General features: G+C 40.1%; 2 protein-coding genes across 3 annotated transcripts; one reads left to right on the forward strand and one right to left on the reverse strand.

Moving 5' to 3' along the window:
- Positions 1-370: 370 nt before the first annotated feature.
- cd2bp2 (CD2 (cytoplasmic tail) binding protein 2) lies at positions 371-5,190 on the reverse strand. The gene is made up of 7 exons (XM_062531865.1): positions 5,080-5,190; positions 4,568-4,646; positions 4,354-4,486; positions 4,112-4,269; positions 2,611-3,208; positions 1,620-1,705; positions 371-689 (listed from the first exon to the last, which is right to left on the reverse strand). The coding sequence occupies exons 2-7, from the start codon at positions 4,643-4,645 to the stop codon at positions 579-581; spliced, it is 1,164 nt and encodes a 387-aa protein (XP_062387849.1). The 5' UTR covers position 4,646; positions 5,080-5,190; the 3' UTR covers positions 371-578.
- A 618-nt stretch (positions 5,191-5,808) lies between these two features.
- On the forward strand, positions 5,809-9,503 carry pheta2 (PH domain containing endocytic trafficking adaptor 2). Of its 2 annotated transcripts, none has more exons than XM_062531866.1 (4): positions 5,809-5,944; positions 6,296-6,387; positions 7,410-7,713; positions 8,028-9,503. In XM_062531866.1, the coding sequence occupies exons 2-4, from the start codon at positions 6,307-6,309 to the stop codon at positions 8,447-8,449; spliced, it is 807 nt and encodes a 268-aa protein (XP_062387850.1). In that variant the 5' UTR covers positions 5,809-5,944; positions 6,296-6,306; the 3' UTR covers positions 8,450-9,503. The 2 variants fall into 2 exon arrangements, with proteins under 2 accessions (XP_062387850.1, XP_062387851.1); XM_062531867.1 differs by lacking the exon at positions 5,809-5,944 and adding an exon at positions 6,021-6,094.
- The last annotated feature ends 2,823 nt before the right edge of the window (positions 9,504-12,326 follow it).

Raw genomic sequence — 12,326 nt, forward strand, 5'->3', positions numbered from 1 at the left:
CACGCACAGTTTCTGAGACATATTTATTCGAAAAGGGGACATCTTGAGAATATTCACAGCAAATATTTACGTGTAAAGGTTTTTCTGGGGGGTATTCCAAGTACAAATGTATTGACTGGGTAAGTTATCTCAGAATAATGGTAAACCTCCTACAAGAGCCCAAATGCATAGGAGCTACACTTTATCCCCCAGCCCCTGGCCGACTGATGGCCAAACAATCACAATATCACAAATAATTTGCACTTGAAAACATCTATGTGGATATTTTTTATACAATACATCTTTCAATATTGAAATACTTTAAACTACAGAGAAAAAAACACTATGCAGACAAGGGCATCCTTGTTATTAAAAGAGGAGGACCACAAGAGAGGATAATTCAGATGTCATACACCATGTTTATTTTAAAATCTTTAAACAGAATTTTGGACAACCTCAAAGCCATACAATCTTCCAGACTCTAACAACCTGTAGGAAAGTGTGTACAGAAATGTAGCTGCCCCATTACAGGAATTACCCAATAATTACAAAAAAAGATAAAGTTGTTTTTAATATTGTTGTGATCAGCGCCAAACACATCATGTGTACAAGTCAAAGTCTAATCTCCTTGAATTATAGAATTGTGCATTCTCTTGGTCTACCCTCCTGCAGTACACGCCATCTTTGAAGTAGTCTTGGTCCACCCATTCCTGAGGAAGAAAGGGAAATAAAAGATACTAAATAAACTTCACAATTCTTACAAAGCAAACCTGTCTCAAGGTGCGTCCAAGGAAAGCAAAATACAGATTAGAAAACTGATGTGGAAATAACTTCAGAAAATAGTCCAAATAACTTGAATTACTTGAACTTGAATGTGAGCACTAAAGCACCAATCCACAATCTTAAAAATCATGAACCAACGTATTTTGGCATCAGGCCACCTACATGATCATAGAAGAATATGCAGGAGGTGTATGAGGACAGACATGCACAAAATTAATAATTGAAAGGGCAATTTCGGTCTGTGTATTATTCGTTCAATCCTTTTTTCCATTTAAATCCAACAACAACAACAACAACAATAATAATAATAATGAATGCACTTGTTTTTTCTATATGTGTTTCTGAAACCAAAATGAAAAACACTGACGAATTTGTACGAATTTATACTCAAAACGAAAATGGACAAATAGGATAACAAAACAAGCGCTCATCTTCCTACATTTGTTTTGTTTACTTGCCAGAACACAATAGGCGTGACCCAGAGGCCACCGTTGTCTTCAAAAAGAAAGCATAGCCTACAATGTTAATTTACCCAGCTCTTCTTATTTTTGGGAGTTAGTTTACTGATCCAATATTGTTTTTAAATGTACGTCCACAGAGATTGCAATAGCTGTTTTAGCATATCCATGTGGATGGAATTATTTTGCAATACAAAGGAACAATCTGTCCCATAGGTGTGGACAGTTAGTAAACACTCAGCATTTTTATTTCTTTTTTATTGTCGGTTTTAAATGGAAAATGAATGAGCAAATCATACACTGACCCATTTCCATCATCTCTGTCCAAACAAAAATGCTTAAGTAATTTGTCTTGGTATAAACCCATCTTAAGTATGACATTTGTATAGCATCTCTCACCTGCATCTGCTGACTGCTGAATGGTCCATACAGCTCTGAGTCTCCTTTGTTCTCCCATTTATACTCCCACATGACCTGATCAGTCCCTGCAAAAGGATTTGAGAAAACAAACAAACAAACAAAAAAACAATTGAATATGAATTCATCAGTGAAGAATTCACATAGAAGTCAGGACACACACAGTCAACAAAGTCCTGTCCACTTACAGTATGTTCCAACAGTTTAGCTGATAGACTGTGAGTTGTGCACTCCAAACACCACTGAAGCCGTGAAGGAAGAAAGATCTGTTGATCTCCATTGTTTTAATTTCTAAGCTGTCCTCAAAAAGCATTTCACTCAATGCAACAATTCAAAATTTATAATAGTAGTTGTCAATTACCACAGTAAAACCACTGTGTTCAGTTTACGTCCAGTACATTACCAGACATCCATGTAAAACTATTACATTCACTCACCTCACAATACAATAAGACCATCAAATAGGGTAGAGACCAACTACTGAAAATAAGTATGTATGAAACTTTTCTAATGTTCTAAATGTTCTTTTTTATGTTCCCAGCTTACTGTGACAGTCAGTCATCGTATTTTGAGATGATTTAAGTGATTCATGGCTACACATGAAAACACAAGTGCAAATAAATTAAACAGTTGATGAGGACAAGAGAAGCAACTAGAGCACAGCACAAACAAATATTAATGAGACTGATTTGTTAAAGCAGATTAACAAAGCACTTGACATAAGATTTGCACATTATGGAGAGTTTTAACTTATAACGCAAGTTGTTGTCTTTGAAATGTGTAAATACCACAGAAAATCGTAGCTCCTCTACTTGTCAACAACGGGAATAATAATATTCTAATTCACAAACAACAACAGACAAGTTGTTTGGCTGCATCAAGGTCTACTGAGACACCGTCAGACAAGCATTTTATGCTCAAAAAATGATGCTTCGACCTTCAGTTTGCACATACACCATGCTTTTTTCCTTACCTGTCTCAGAATCATCCATCTGATCATCATCATTGTCTTTCTCGCTGGCCTTCTTGCCGTCAAACTTATCAGCAAACATGTCCAGTTCATCATCTTCGTCATCATCTTCACCCTTTGCAACCCGGCTAGCCCCTTTTCCCTTCTGGTTCATGTTCTTCACCTGATAGGCCAGCTTCTCATAGGTACGCTGGTATATCTCATACTCTCCAGCTCCTACTAGTCTGTCTGCCAGGGCCGTGAGCCGGTCCAGCTTTTCAGCGTCTCTGTCTGCGGTCTCCTCCTTCTTAGATTCCCCCTCCCTCAGTCTCCCTTTTTTCCTACTGCCCAGTCCTCCGAGCCTGCGCAGGCCCGATGCGACGGTTTCGCCGGGAACCAGCAGCTCAACCACACCCTCTAGGAGCTGCTGTTTGGTGTAGCTGGCCAAGGGGTCCTCGGCTGGCTCCTCTTCTTCCTCACCGTCTTCTCCATCGCTCTCTTCCTTCTGCCGATCCTCTCTCTGCTTTTCCTCCTCGGCTTCGTCTTCATCCCCGGCCCGCCGCCATCGCTTGGCACTAAGGCCTTTCTTCTTTCGCTTCGCAGGCTGCTCTCGAATTTTGACCTGAGCATACATACAAAGATGCGTGCAAAACAAATGAGACATCAAAGGAAACATTAGACTGGATATTTTAAACATCTCTGAAAAACATAGCATTTTAGCACTCAGCAATTAGGGGTTAACATTGCTATTATTAGTTGACATCAAATCTAGCGACGTTTAGCCGACCCGACTGCTGTTCCGGCAGTTAACGCTGGAGTTTTTTCCCCCCTATTTTCATGACCTGAAGGACAGTTATGCTTTACTCATCAACAAATTAAGTCTTGATAATTGACGAGAGGCCAAACGTAACATGCAGAGTGCATATAGGGCAGTTCAGCTCTGACATCACTAGTCGTTTGAGTTCAAATGTATTGTAAAAAGTTACTGAGATTGTAATGAGTATATTATTACCAATAATTTATTAGTAATGCGTCATATATGTGTGTTATACTGCAAAAAGTAACACATGACTGTAATGGCATTATATTTGTGATAGATAGATAGATAGATACTTTATTGATCCCCAAGGGGAAATTCAAGAAATTGTGATGCATTACTCCCAACACTGTTCATGCAGTTTATGAATATTAGGCTGTATATTAGTTAATTTTAACAACAATTTGCTTCTGACTTGATGATCAAGGGTAACTTTGTATATGTGCAGCATAGTAGCCCAACTTAGTCTGTTGTGTTGGCCTAGCTTTTGTGAATAAAACATGGGAATTAAATCCTTAATGTGAGTGCACACAATCACAACAAGCACATGAATTGGTAAACTGATCGAACGTTATAGCAAAACAATCTGTCAATATATCTATATTTTCAAAAAAATCTCATAGTGACAGTGACACCTCATGGACTCCATAGTTTGCGCTACATTTTGTAAAAAGATAACAAAAATGAATACTGTAAGCCAGAACTAACCCAGTCAATGTTGTCTAACCAGTTGTCCCTGATATCTGCATCTTTTTTGATGAAGTAATTCCCTTCAGCATCAAAATAGCCCTCTTCCATCTCCTCCTTAAGGTTAAAAGGTGTGATGGGCACCCCTTCATCACAGTCAATTGTTGCTCCTTCTTGACCTAATAGATTAACAGATGGTTACGTGAGACAACATTAATTTACACAGATAGCACTAATCTTCACAACACAGCAGCAGAGCCTACCTTCTACATCGTCACTGTCCAGTACGTTATAATTGTTGCCAGTGTCCCCATCCTCTCCTTCATCTTCCTCGTCGCTATCAAGGGAATGTTTTCCCTTGAACCTGGAACCAGGTCCACTTACTCCCTCGCAGATCTAGGAAGGACAGATAGCAGGGTTTATATGCAGTGCATAAAACAGGGATAGATGCATGCCAGAAGTAAGATAATCTGTTACCTTCTTTTTCGGCACATCATCCAAATCTAAGTCGTACTCCCCGTCGCCGTCCTCGAACGTGACTTTTCTTTTTGACATGCTAGTAGACAAACAGACAAATGCAGTTGTAATATCATCTATGCAAACACCTACTATTATGTTAAAAGACAAAACCACGTAACTTCGCAAAAGACATTCAGGTTGGTCAGCGGTTTTACTAAGATTACTTTAGCCATGTATGTCTCGGAAGTAACCACACGAGAAGCTAAACCAGTAAATGGTATGGTATTTGTGGATAGACAGCCCTTCTTCATGACTTGATGACTAACGAGACAAAAACTAGCTGGTGAAAAATATAACAAAGTTAGAACCAGTTAACTGCGTTAGCTACTTCAGATACCCATTCGGCTAATGAGGCTAACCTCGTGTGTTTTTACAATACAGTGATTCATATGCTTTAAAGTAAAGGGAAATGGACCTCGCCGTGCTACCGGTCGGTAAATGAGGTAGGTTGCATGCATTATATTCCATACCTTAAACAATGTTTTCCCCAAACACAACAAATGTACTAAAACATGGACGTTCCCTCCACCGCCATGTATCCGAATACTTAGCGGAACTGACGTCATTGTTTTGGCCTTTGGCTTCACTCCGTTCATGGCAAAACTGTGGGCAAAAGTCGCATAAAAATGTCCTCATTTGTTATCGTTTATTGACAGTAGACTGCCCTCTAGAGGTCCAGTAGAATTTACAACTTCTTGACTATTCCTGTCATCCTAGGACCTAGGCAATTATCCCCTATTATGAAGTGACTTTGATGGCTATCTGTTGACCGTATTGTAATTTCCCTTTGCAAAATTATTTTCAGAAACACTTTTAGTGGTAGGCCTAGGCCTAGATGATGCATAGACCTGGGCATAGTCGACAAAAACATATTTTTCTATTTCAGCCCTATATTTCAGGACCCAATAATTATGACATATAGGCCTACACAACAAAGTTTTAGGGGGGTTACAGTTTTCTTTTTAGATGAATGTGACAGACAACTAGGTTATGGCAGAGGAAGAGCTTGCATCCACGATGTTGGAAAATCATTCTAGATCTCATCAGACGGACTATCTTTACACTCCTGAATAACTGGTAGGCCTACTAGGCAACCACATCCAAATGTAACCTATCATTGAGGAAGTGAGATATGTTGCCGAACAACTGTTGCTCGACGGCAGCATTAAAAAAAATGTCGTCCAATCCAGGTTTGACTTCAAAAGCAGCTTTTGTTACCAGGAAGTAGGTCGAGTTATTTATATTTCAACACTTGTCCTGCAGGACTTACAAGAGGGCGGGTGGTTGTAACTTGAAACTTTGTCAAAATATCATCCTGTTCTTCACACGACCCAGGTAAGTGATCAGCGTCTCTGTTGTTACATTGGCATAATGTAGCCTACGCTTATGATTTATAGAAGGCTATACCGATAATAAACAAACCGAATGGACAGAATGTGAGGATGGATAATGAATGAATTGCCAATCCGAGAAGGGTTTGGGCAGGTAGGCTACGCGGCTAGGTCGTCGATTTAACTTACGGGTAGGTTATGATATGGAAGGAAGTGAAATGCAATGCTTGTCCACTCCAGTTCGATACCTTCGATTAGCGCAAAAATAATTGCGACTCACAGCCTAATCATACTAGAATAAGATGCCGATTGGCGGTGGTCATTGCGAGACACCTGCTTTCATCTTCCTTTTCAGGGGGCGCTGGGATGAAGATCCATGAGAAACTTTTAACTCATTACCTGTCCTGCCCTTCACCTGTCGATAAAGAGGGATATCTCTTTAAAAAGGTGGGGTTTGCATGCAAGAAAAATCCATAATGCTTGTCTCTCCATCATCGCTTTCATTGCGCTATGGTCATCAGCATTAGACAATCAGAAACTTTAATGCCTGATGAACCACTACGTGTAAAATGTCTGAACGTTGCACAACTAAGTGGATTATCACAGGTTTTGAGTAACATCAGTTACACAATACTGTTTTTCAATAGTCAAACAGTAGAGTGTTTTTAATGCCTCAGGAGGACATGTTCATGTTTCAAGAACTAGTTAAAGGAACCGTGATTTGCAGCTAGGAATCTGACACCAAAGCTGTCCTGTGAGTATTAAACATGTATTATGTAACCTTGCTGTTAATTGGTGGTGGCCGTGGTGGTGGTATTTTTCCAGTGTATTTCCTGTTTAACAAAATGTCTCCTGGTACCAGACATTTCGCTGGATATCACACATCCCATTCATCTTGTGATGGCCTATTTATCAGTGACACAGATCCCAGTTTAGAGTTGAGCTCTAGCCAGTCTCAGGACATTTCCATGATATTACTTTTTCCAGCCTCTTAAATTAATTTGGCTCAAAGCTGTTCTGTCTGCTGTTACTTACAACCAAAGTGGTTTCTTGTTTGCTTCAAATTGTCATCAATATGCTGCATGCTTTGTTATGGTGACGGATGCCTTTTTCATAATATCCATGCAATAATTTCCTAATCCTATGCTTCTCGAAAGTGCACATTGACAGCATTGACCTGTGTTCACCCAGGTACTGTATTCTAACAATGATCAACACCGATATGCATTTTGATGGCAGGCATGGCTCTTTCCTTCATATTCTGAATCATTTTTCTGGCATAAATTGTAAAATGATATGAGAGGACTAACACAATGACTTCACCTGCACTCCTGTTGTTAATGTCTTCACTGCACTGATGTGACACATATGTGAATTAACCGTTATAGGAATAACACATTGTTCAATATTGGCCATTCCATTCAGTGCTGACTATTTCATTTGAACTCTGGGCCCTTAATCTTTTGCAGAGGGAGCGAAACACCTCGTACCAGAGACGCTGGTTTGTTTTAAAGGGAAACCTGCTCTTCTACCAGGAACGGCCAGCGGATCGCCACTTGCTGGGGGTCATCGTTTTGGAGGGCTGCACTGTGCAGCCCAATCTACCGGAAGGCCAGCACTGTTTCTCGCTGGTGTTCACAGGCCTTGGACTGAGGACCTACAGGCTTGCAGCAGAGGATTGCCTAAGCCAGGAGAGTTGGGTCCATGCCCTTCACTCTGCCAGCCACACCTGCCTGTCAGTGCTGGTGAAGGAGCTGGGCAGGCTGTACGAAGGTAAGAGGGCAGGGCCCAGTGTAAACAATTATACAACAGTGCAAATACAGAACACTCTTCAGAAAATGGCGTCTTGCCTTATCTTAGGTCAGAGACTTAAGTCTGGATATATCTGCCCTTATAACAGCCCATCAGCATATGTGAATTTTAACTTTTGAATTTAAAATGAAGACTTTTATGATTGATGATATAAAGATAGTGGTAGTAGACTCTTAGTTGACATGTAGTAGGCTAGCAGTCTCTAGTTGGACGTATCCTTTTTGACTTTCATCATGCTTCTTTATGTTTTTTTCTTTTTGATCTCTCCTGATTAGAGGCTAAAAGAGCCTCTGGTGAATCCACTCAGTCCTCTGCTTTGGCAGGAAAAGGACTCAACCAATCGATGGCCACGTATAATCCAGGGTCCTCGTACTACCTGCAGGGCAAAGGGCCAGCCATGAGAGATGCGTGGGCTCACGGTCGCAGCCACACACTTCCGGCCCCTCAGGTCGCCGTCAAAGCCACCAGTAAGAGGTCCCCCAAACTCTGGCCCAAAAGAAACGCACTTGTCACACCCTTAAATGGTCCTGCACCAACCTACGGGGAGTGGCCTTTAGTGGGCTCAGATACATTAGAGGATTTCAGCAAACTACACGAGCACTATGGCATAGAGGTGAGGCAGCTGAAAGCTGATTGGCTGAGAAAGAAACGTGAGGAGGCAGGACACATTGAGGAGGACCTGATTGATCTTGGATAAGCGAAAAAATGGCGGCATTTGGCAACTGTAACATGAGGAACTGCCCCTTCCCTTTTCATCATATCCTCTATTGTTTCTCCAAAACCTTTTCAGGGAGGCTTGACCTTGCGTTTTCCCCCTCACATGTTTTCAAATAAGAGATGGTGTCATCTTCATTGTGTTTATAGCCACAAACCTGCTCGGGTCGGTACACCATTAAAGAGAAGTGAATTAGCCTATATGGGACTGTTGTTATGCTCTCTGTTTAAGCCACATACATTGATGTGGGTTAAATTGAGAACACGAGTGTTCATATGGCACAGACAGGAGAGCGGTCAAGCATAAGACTCAGGGCCTTTTGAATGAATAATTCACAGCGTCGCTGTCCAAACATGACTCCCCTTATCTACTCTGGTTCTCTCTCCCTTGCCAGGGATTTTTCTGTTTTCTACTTAATCTGAAAACATCTATCTTTTTGTTAGGTGATAAGATGGTATTACCTCCAGTACAATATACACTCGCAATACACATACTAAATGTATGTTTTAAGCAAAACCTATGTGGCCATACAAAGCCCCCCGAAGGAACTATTGCAAGGTGTGCTTTGTTTTCTGTGAAATGATTTCTACTCTGTAGTGGCACAACATTATCAATTCATCCTGGATTGCAAATATGGACTTTTTGATGTGCACTTTCTTATTTATGGCCTTGATCCTGTTGTTAGACTTCCGAACATAGGACACAACATGGAATACTTTTGTTATAGTGGGATAATGCATGGTCTGATAAAGCTTAATTGGATTGGATTGAATTGAATTAGTTGGTCCACAAATAAAGCGTACTGTAGAAATTGGACCATCAGGTATTGATAGCAATGTTTGACGCACAAGCAAAAATGTAAAAAGCTTTTCTCTCCAAAACATTTTTGCCTCTGGTGTGATGAATTAATATGCACAATGTGGTTTGGGTTTGATTGCCAAAATGGGATGGTGAAGGAAAATATAAATTACATGTATGTTTTATGCAGATGTTGTGCTGAATATTTTCATAGTAAAAATCATTTTAAAAACCTAAATATTGTACTGTGTTTTTCTGATAAATCATCTCACAAGACAACCAAATCCAATGGGATTGTAGCTTTGGCAGGGCTGTGATTGGGTGATATAATTAATAATGTACAGTTTTTTAATGTAAATGTAATTATAATGTTTACTGTGAGTCACTTTGGCCAAAGCATCTGCTTGGGATAGACATACACCATTCATTCAAAACGAAGCACACTTAATTCCCCGTGAGAAATCTTTACTGAGGTGCATTGTGTGCTCATGAGGAGTATCAGATTGCACCAGGGACAATGAGCATGGAGATGGTGGTGTGACTGGCAGAGACGAGAGAGGGCGCTGCACACCCTGGGCAGATCAGAGGAGCTCCTGAAGTGAACTCTCTCTGTAAGGATGACATTATTTCTTTATCCTATTATCTTATATAAATTAACCTCTAACACTGATCATACTGTGTTGCCAGTGAGTTTTTTTTAGTACTAGTTGATTGCAGGATTTGGCAAAAACGACCTACTTTCATAAAAATGTGGGTGTAGTATTGCCCAGCGGAGAAATTTTTTTTGCAGCTGATTAGGGATAGTGGATCCTATGCGATCTGGCTCAACAAATTGATAATCTGTATGGTGGTGACCCTCAGAAAGGACATGACCACTCATTTCTGATGATAAATGCCATAGACAATGTAGTATATAAACACGTATAATGCACTGCTTAAATGTAGCTCAGTAATGTGTTTCAAGAACTAAACATCTCTCAAGCTAGAGTAAAATATAAGCTAAATAGATAATAAACAACGATGAGCATTGGATTGGTAGGTTTATTTTCAGAGGGACCACATTTATTCACATCAAATTCACACAAGGCATTAAGTGGTGACCAATTTGCATGATGACAAGCAATGTGATTTAAGTATGGGTTACACTTAGCTATTTCCGTCCTGAAATTGACGTCAGGACAGTGTGTTAATTTGGAATAAATCCGATCGGGCTCCTTGTTAATTGTGAATGCTGTTTAATCTGCAGAGGAAGATTATATGTTCCTCATGGTAGCCTACAAGGCCTGTTTTTTACAACAAACTGCAACACAGAGACTAATGTTCCTCACCTGTGGCCTTGTTTTTAAAACACCTTGTGATCTTTGTAAATCATGCAAAAGGAATATTTGAGGCACTATTGCTGGGGGCCTCAATATGCCGTTGTTGCTTCCAGTTGTAGCCTATACATTCAAGACTTTTAAGTTTTTTAGTTTTTAGGATTCTTAGGGTGAATCTGGAGGTCCTCCCTAAAGTTTAAGCCCTGCATCCTCAAAGACTTACTATCTGTTCTTAGTGAGTTTGAGAGGCTATATGGCAAAATGCTAAGAATGTGACCGCATCTGCACCTAGTATTATAAATTAAAAAAAATGTGAAAATGTGTTGCAACTTTCAAACAAGTTTTAGTTTTCTGTTTTATGGCAGTTGTTTACTGATGTTTCTTCAAGGTCCCAGCCTCCCTTTAGATAACGCCATATATTTCATAAGAACACAATGAATTGTTGTCGGTTGAAGCCCTCATGTACCTGACAATTGTACAATGTAGACCGTGAGCCAGGGCCTCAAATTATGGAAACCGTTACCGAAAAGGTGGCAAAGGCTACCATACCTTTTCTGAAAGCCTGGAATCTCAGCTTTTCAATGATGTATGATGGCCATCTGACAAGAGTAGCTGTTTTGAGTTATGACACATAATGTAAACTAAGGTTAAAGAAATAATGTGTATAAATCAAGCAGAACACTGGCATATTTTATTTTGTTATGTTTGGTATCATTTTAAAGGGGAGACTCTGAGCTTTCATTTAAATCCTTTTGTGAACATTTTGGATAAGTACAGCCAACCCTGGAGCTCTTCAAACCTTTAATCACACACATTTCCCTACCATTTCCCTGCCATTTTTTGTCTTTTAATCCTGTGGCACCTGGGAGCATCAGAGAAACAAAATCCAAACACTGAAATACTGGCATGACCCTAATGATTCAGGAAATGTATCATTTACCCATATTATCTGATTTGGAGGGGGTGATTTACAGTCTTGTATCAGAGATGGCGTTTTTTCATAGACACAAACAGTAGTGTACTATTACCCTTAGGCTAATTTGTTGATATGTCGAGTTGAAAGTCTGAGGTAAATATATTTGAAATAATAATTATTGATACAGATAATTTTGAAAAAGTTGTTATTCAGCATTCTCAGCATTTTTAGATAGTTAAAAAGGTCCTTAATACATATCCACCACATATCATTTATATCAGGTCCCCACTTTCTTGGAATTTACATGTACATTAAAAAATGAATGCCTTGTTCTCAGGCAAGAAAATACACGTATACACAGGCTGCGATACTGTAAGTGCATTTGCAGGCCATGGTAAAGTGTCAGCCCTAAAACTTTTTCAGAAGAATGAAAACTTCTGTGAGATCTTTCAGAAGGCTGGGGCAGACTGGGCAATGACACCTGAGTTGTATGCAGCCTTACAGCTCCAAGTCCAGAATCACCAACATCAATGAAATGAAGTATGCACTTTTTTGTGCAAAGAAAGGCGTAGAATCCTGGCAGTTAACTCCATGCTCGGATTCTCTCAGGAAGCACAGTCTCAGAGCTAACAATCAAGGTGCTATCTGGAGAAGATGCCTCGAGAACAACCCTGAAGTTCCTTCCCCAGTTGAGCATGGGTGGTCTAGACTGGACCAAGATGGTGACTTGCAGCTCTCTATATGGTTCAATGTCTCCATTGGTCCACAAGCAATACTTGAGTTTCTGTCCTGCTCATGCAAGAGGGACTGTGTCACTCCTCATGTCAGT

This window comes from Sardina pilchardus, chromosome 3 (genome assembly GCF_963854185.1).
Source record: "Sardina pilchardus chromosome 3, fSarPil1.1, whole genome shotgun sequence".
NCBI classification, from domain to species: Eukaryota; Metazoa; Chordata; class Actinopteri; order Clupeiformes; family Clupeidae; genus Sardina; species Sardina pilchardus.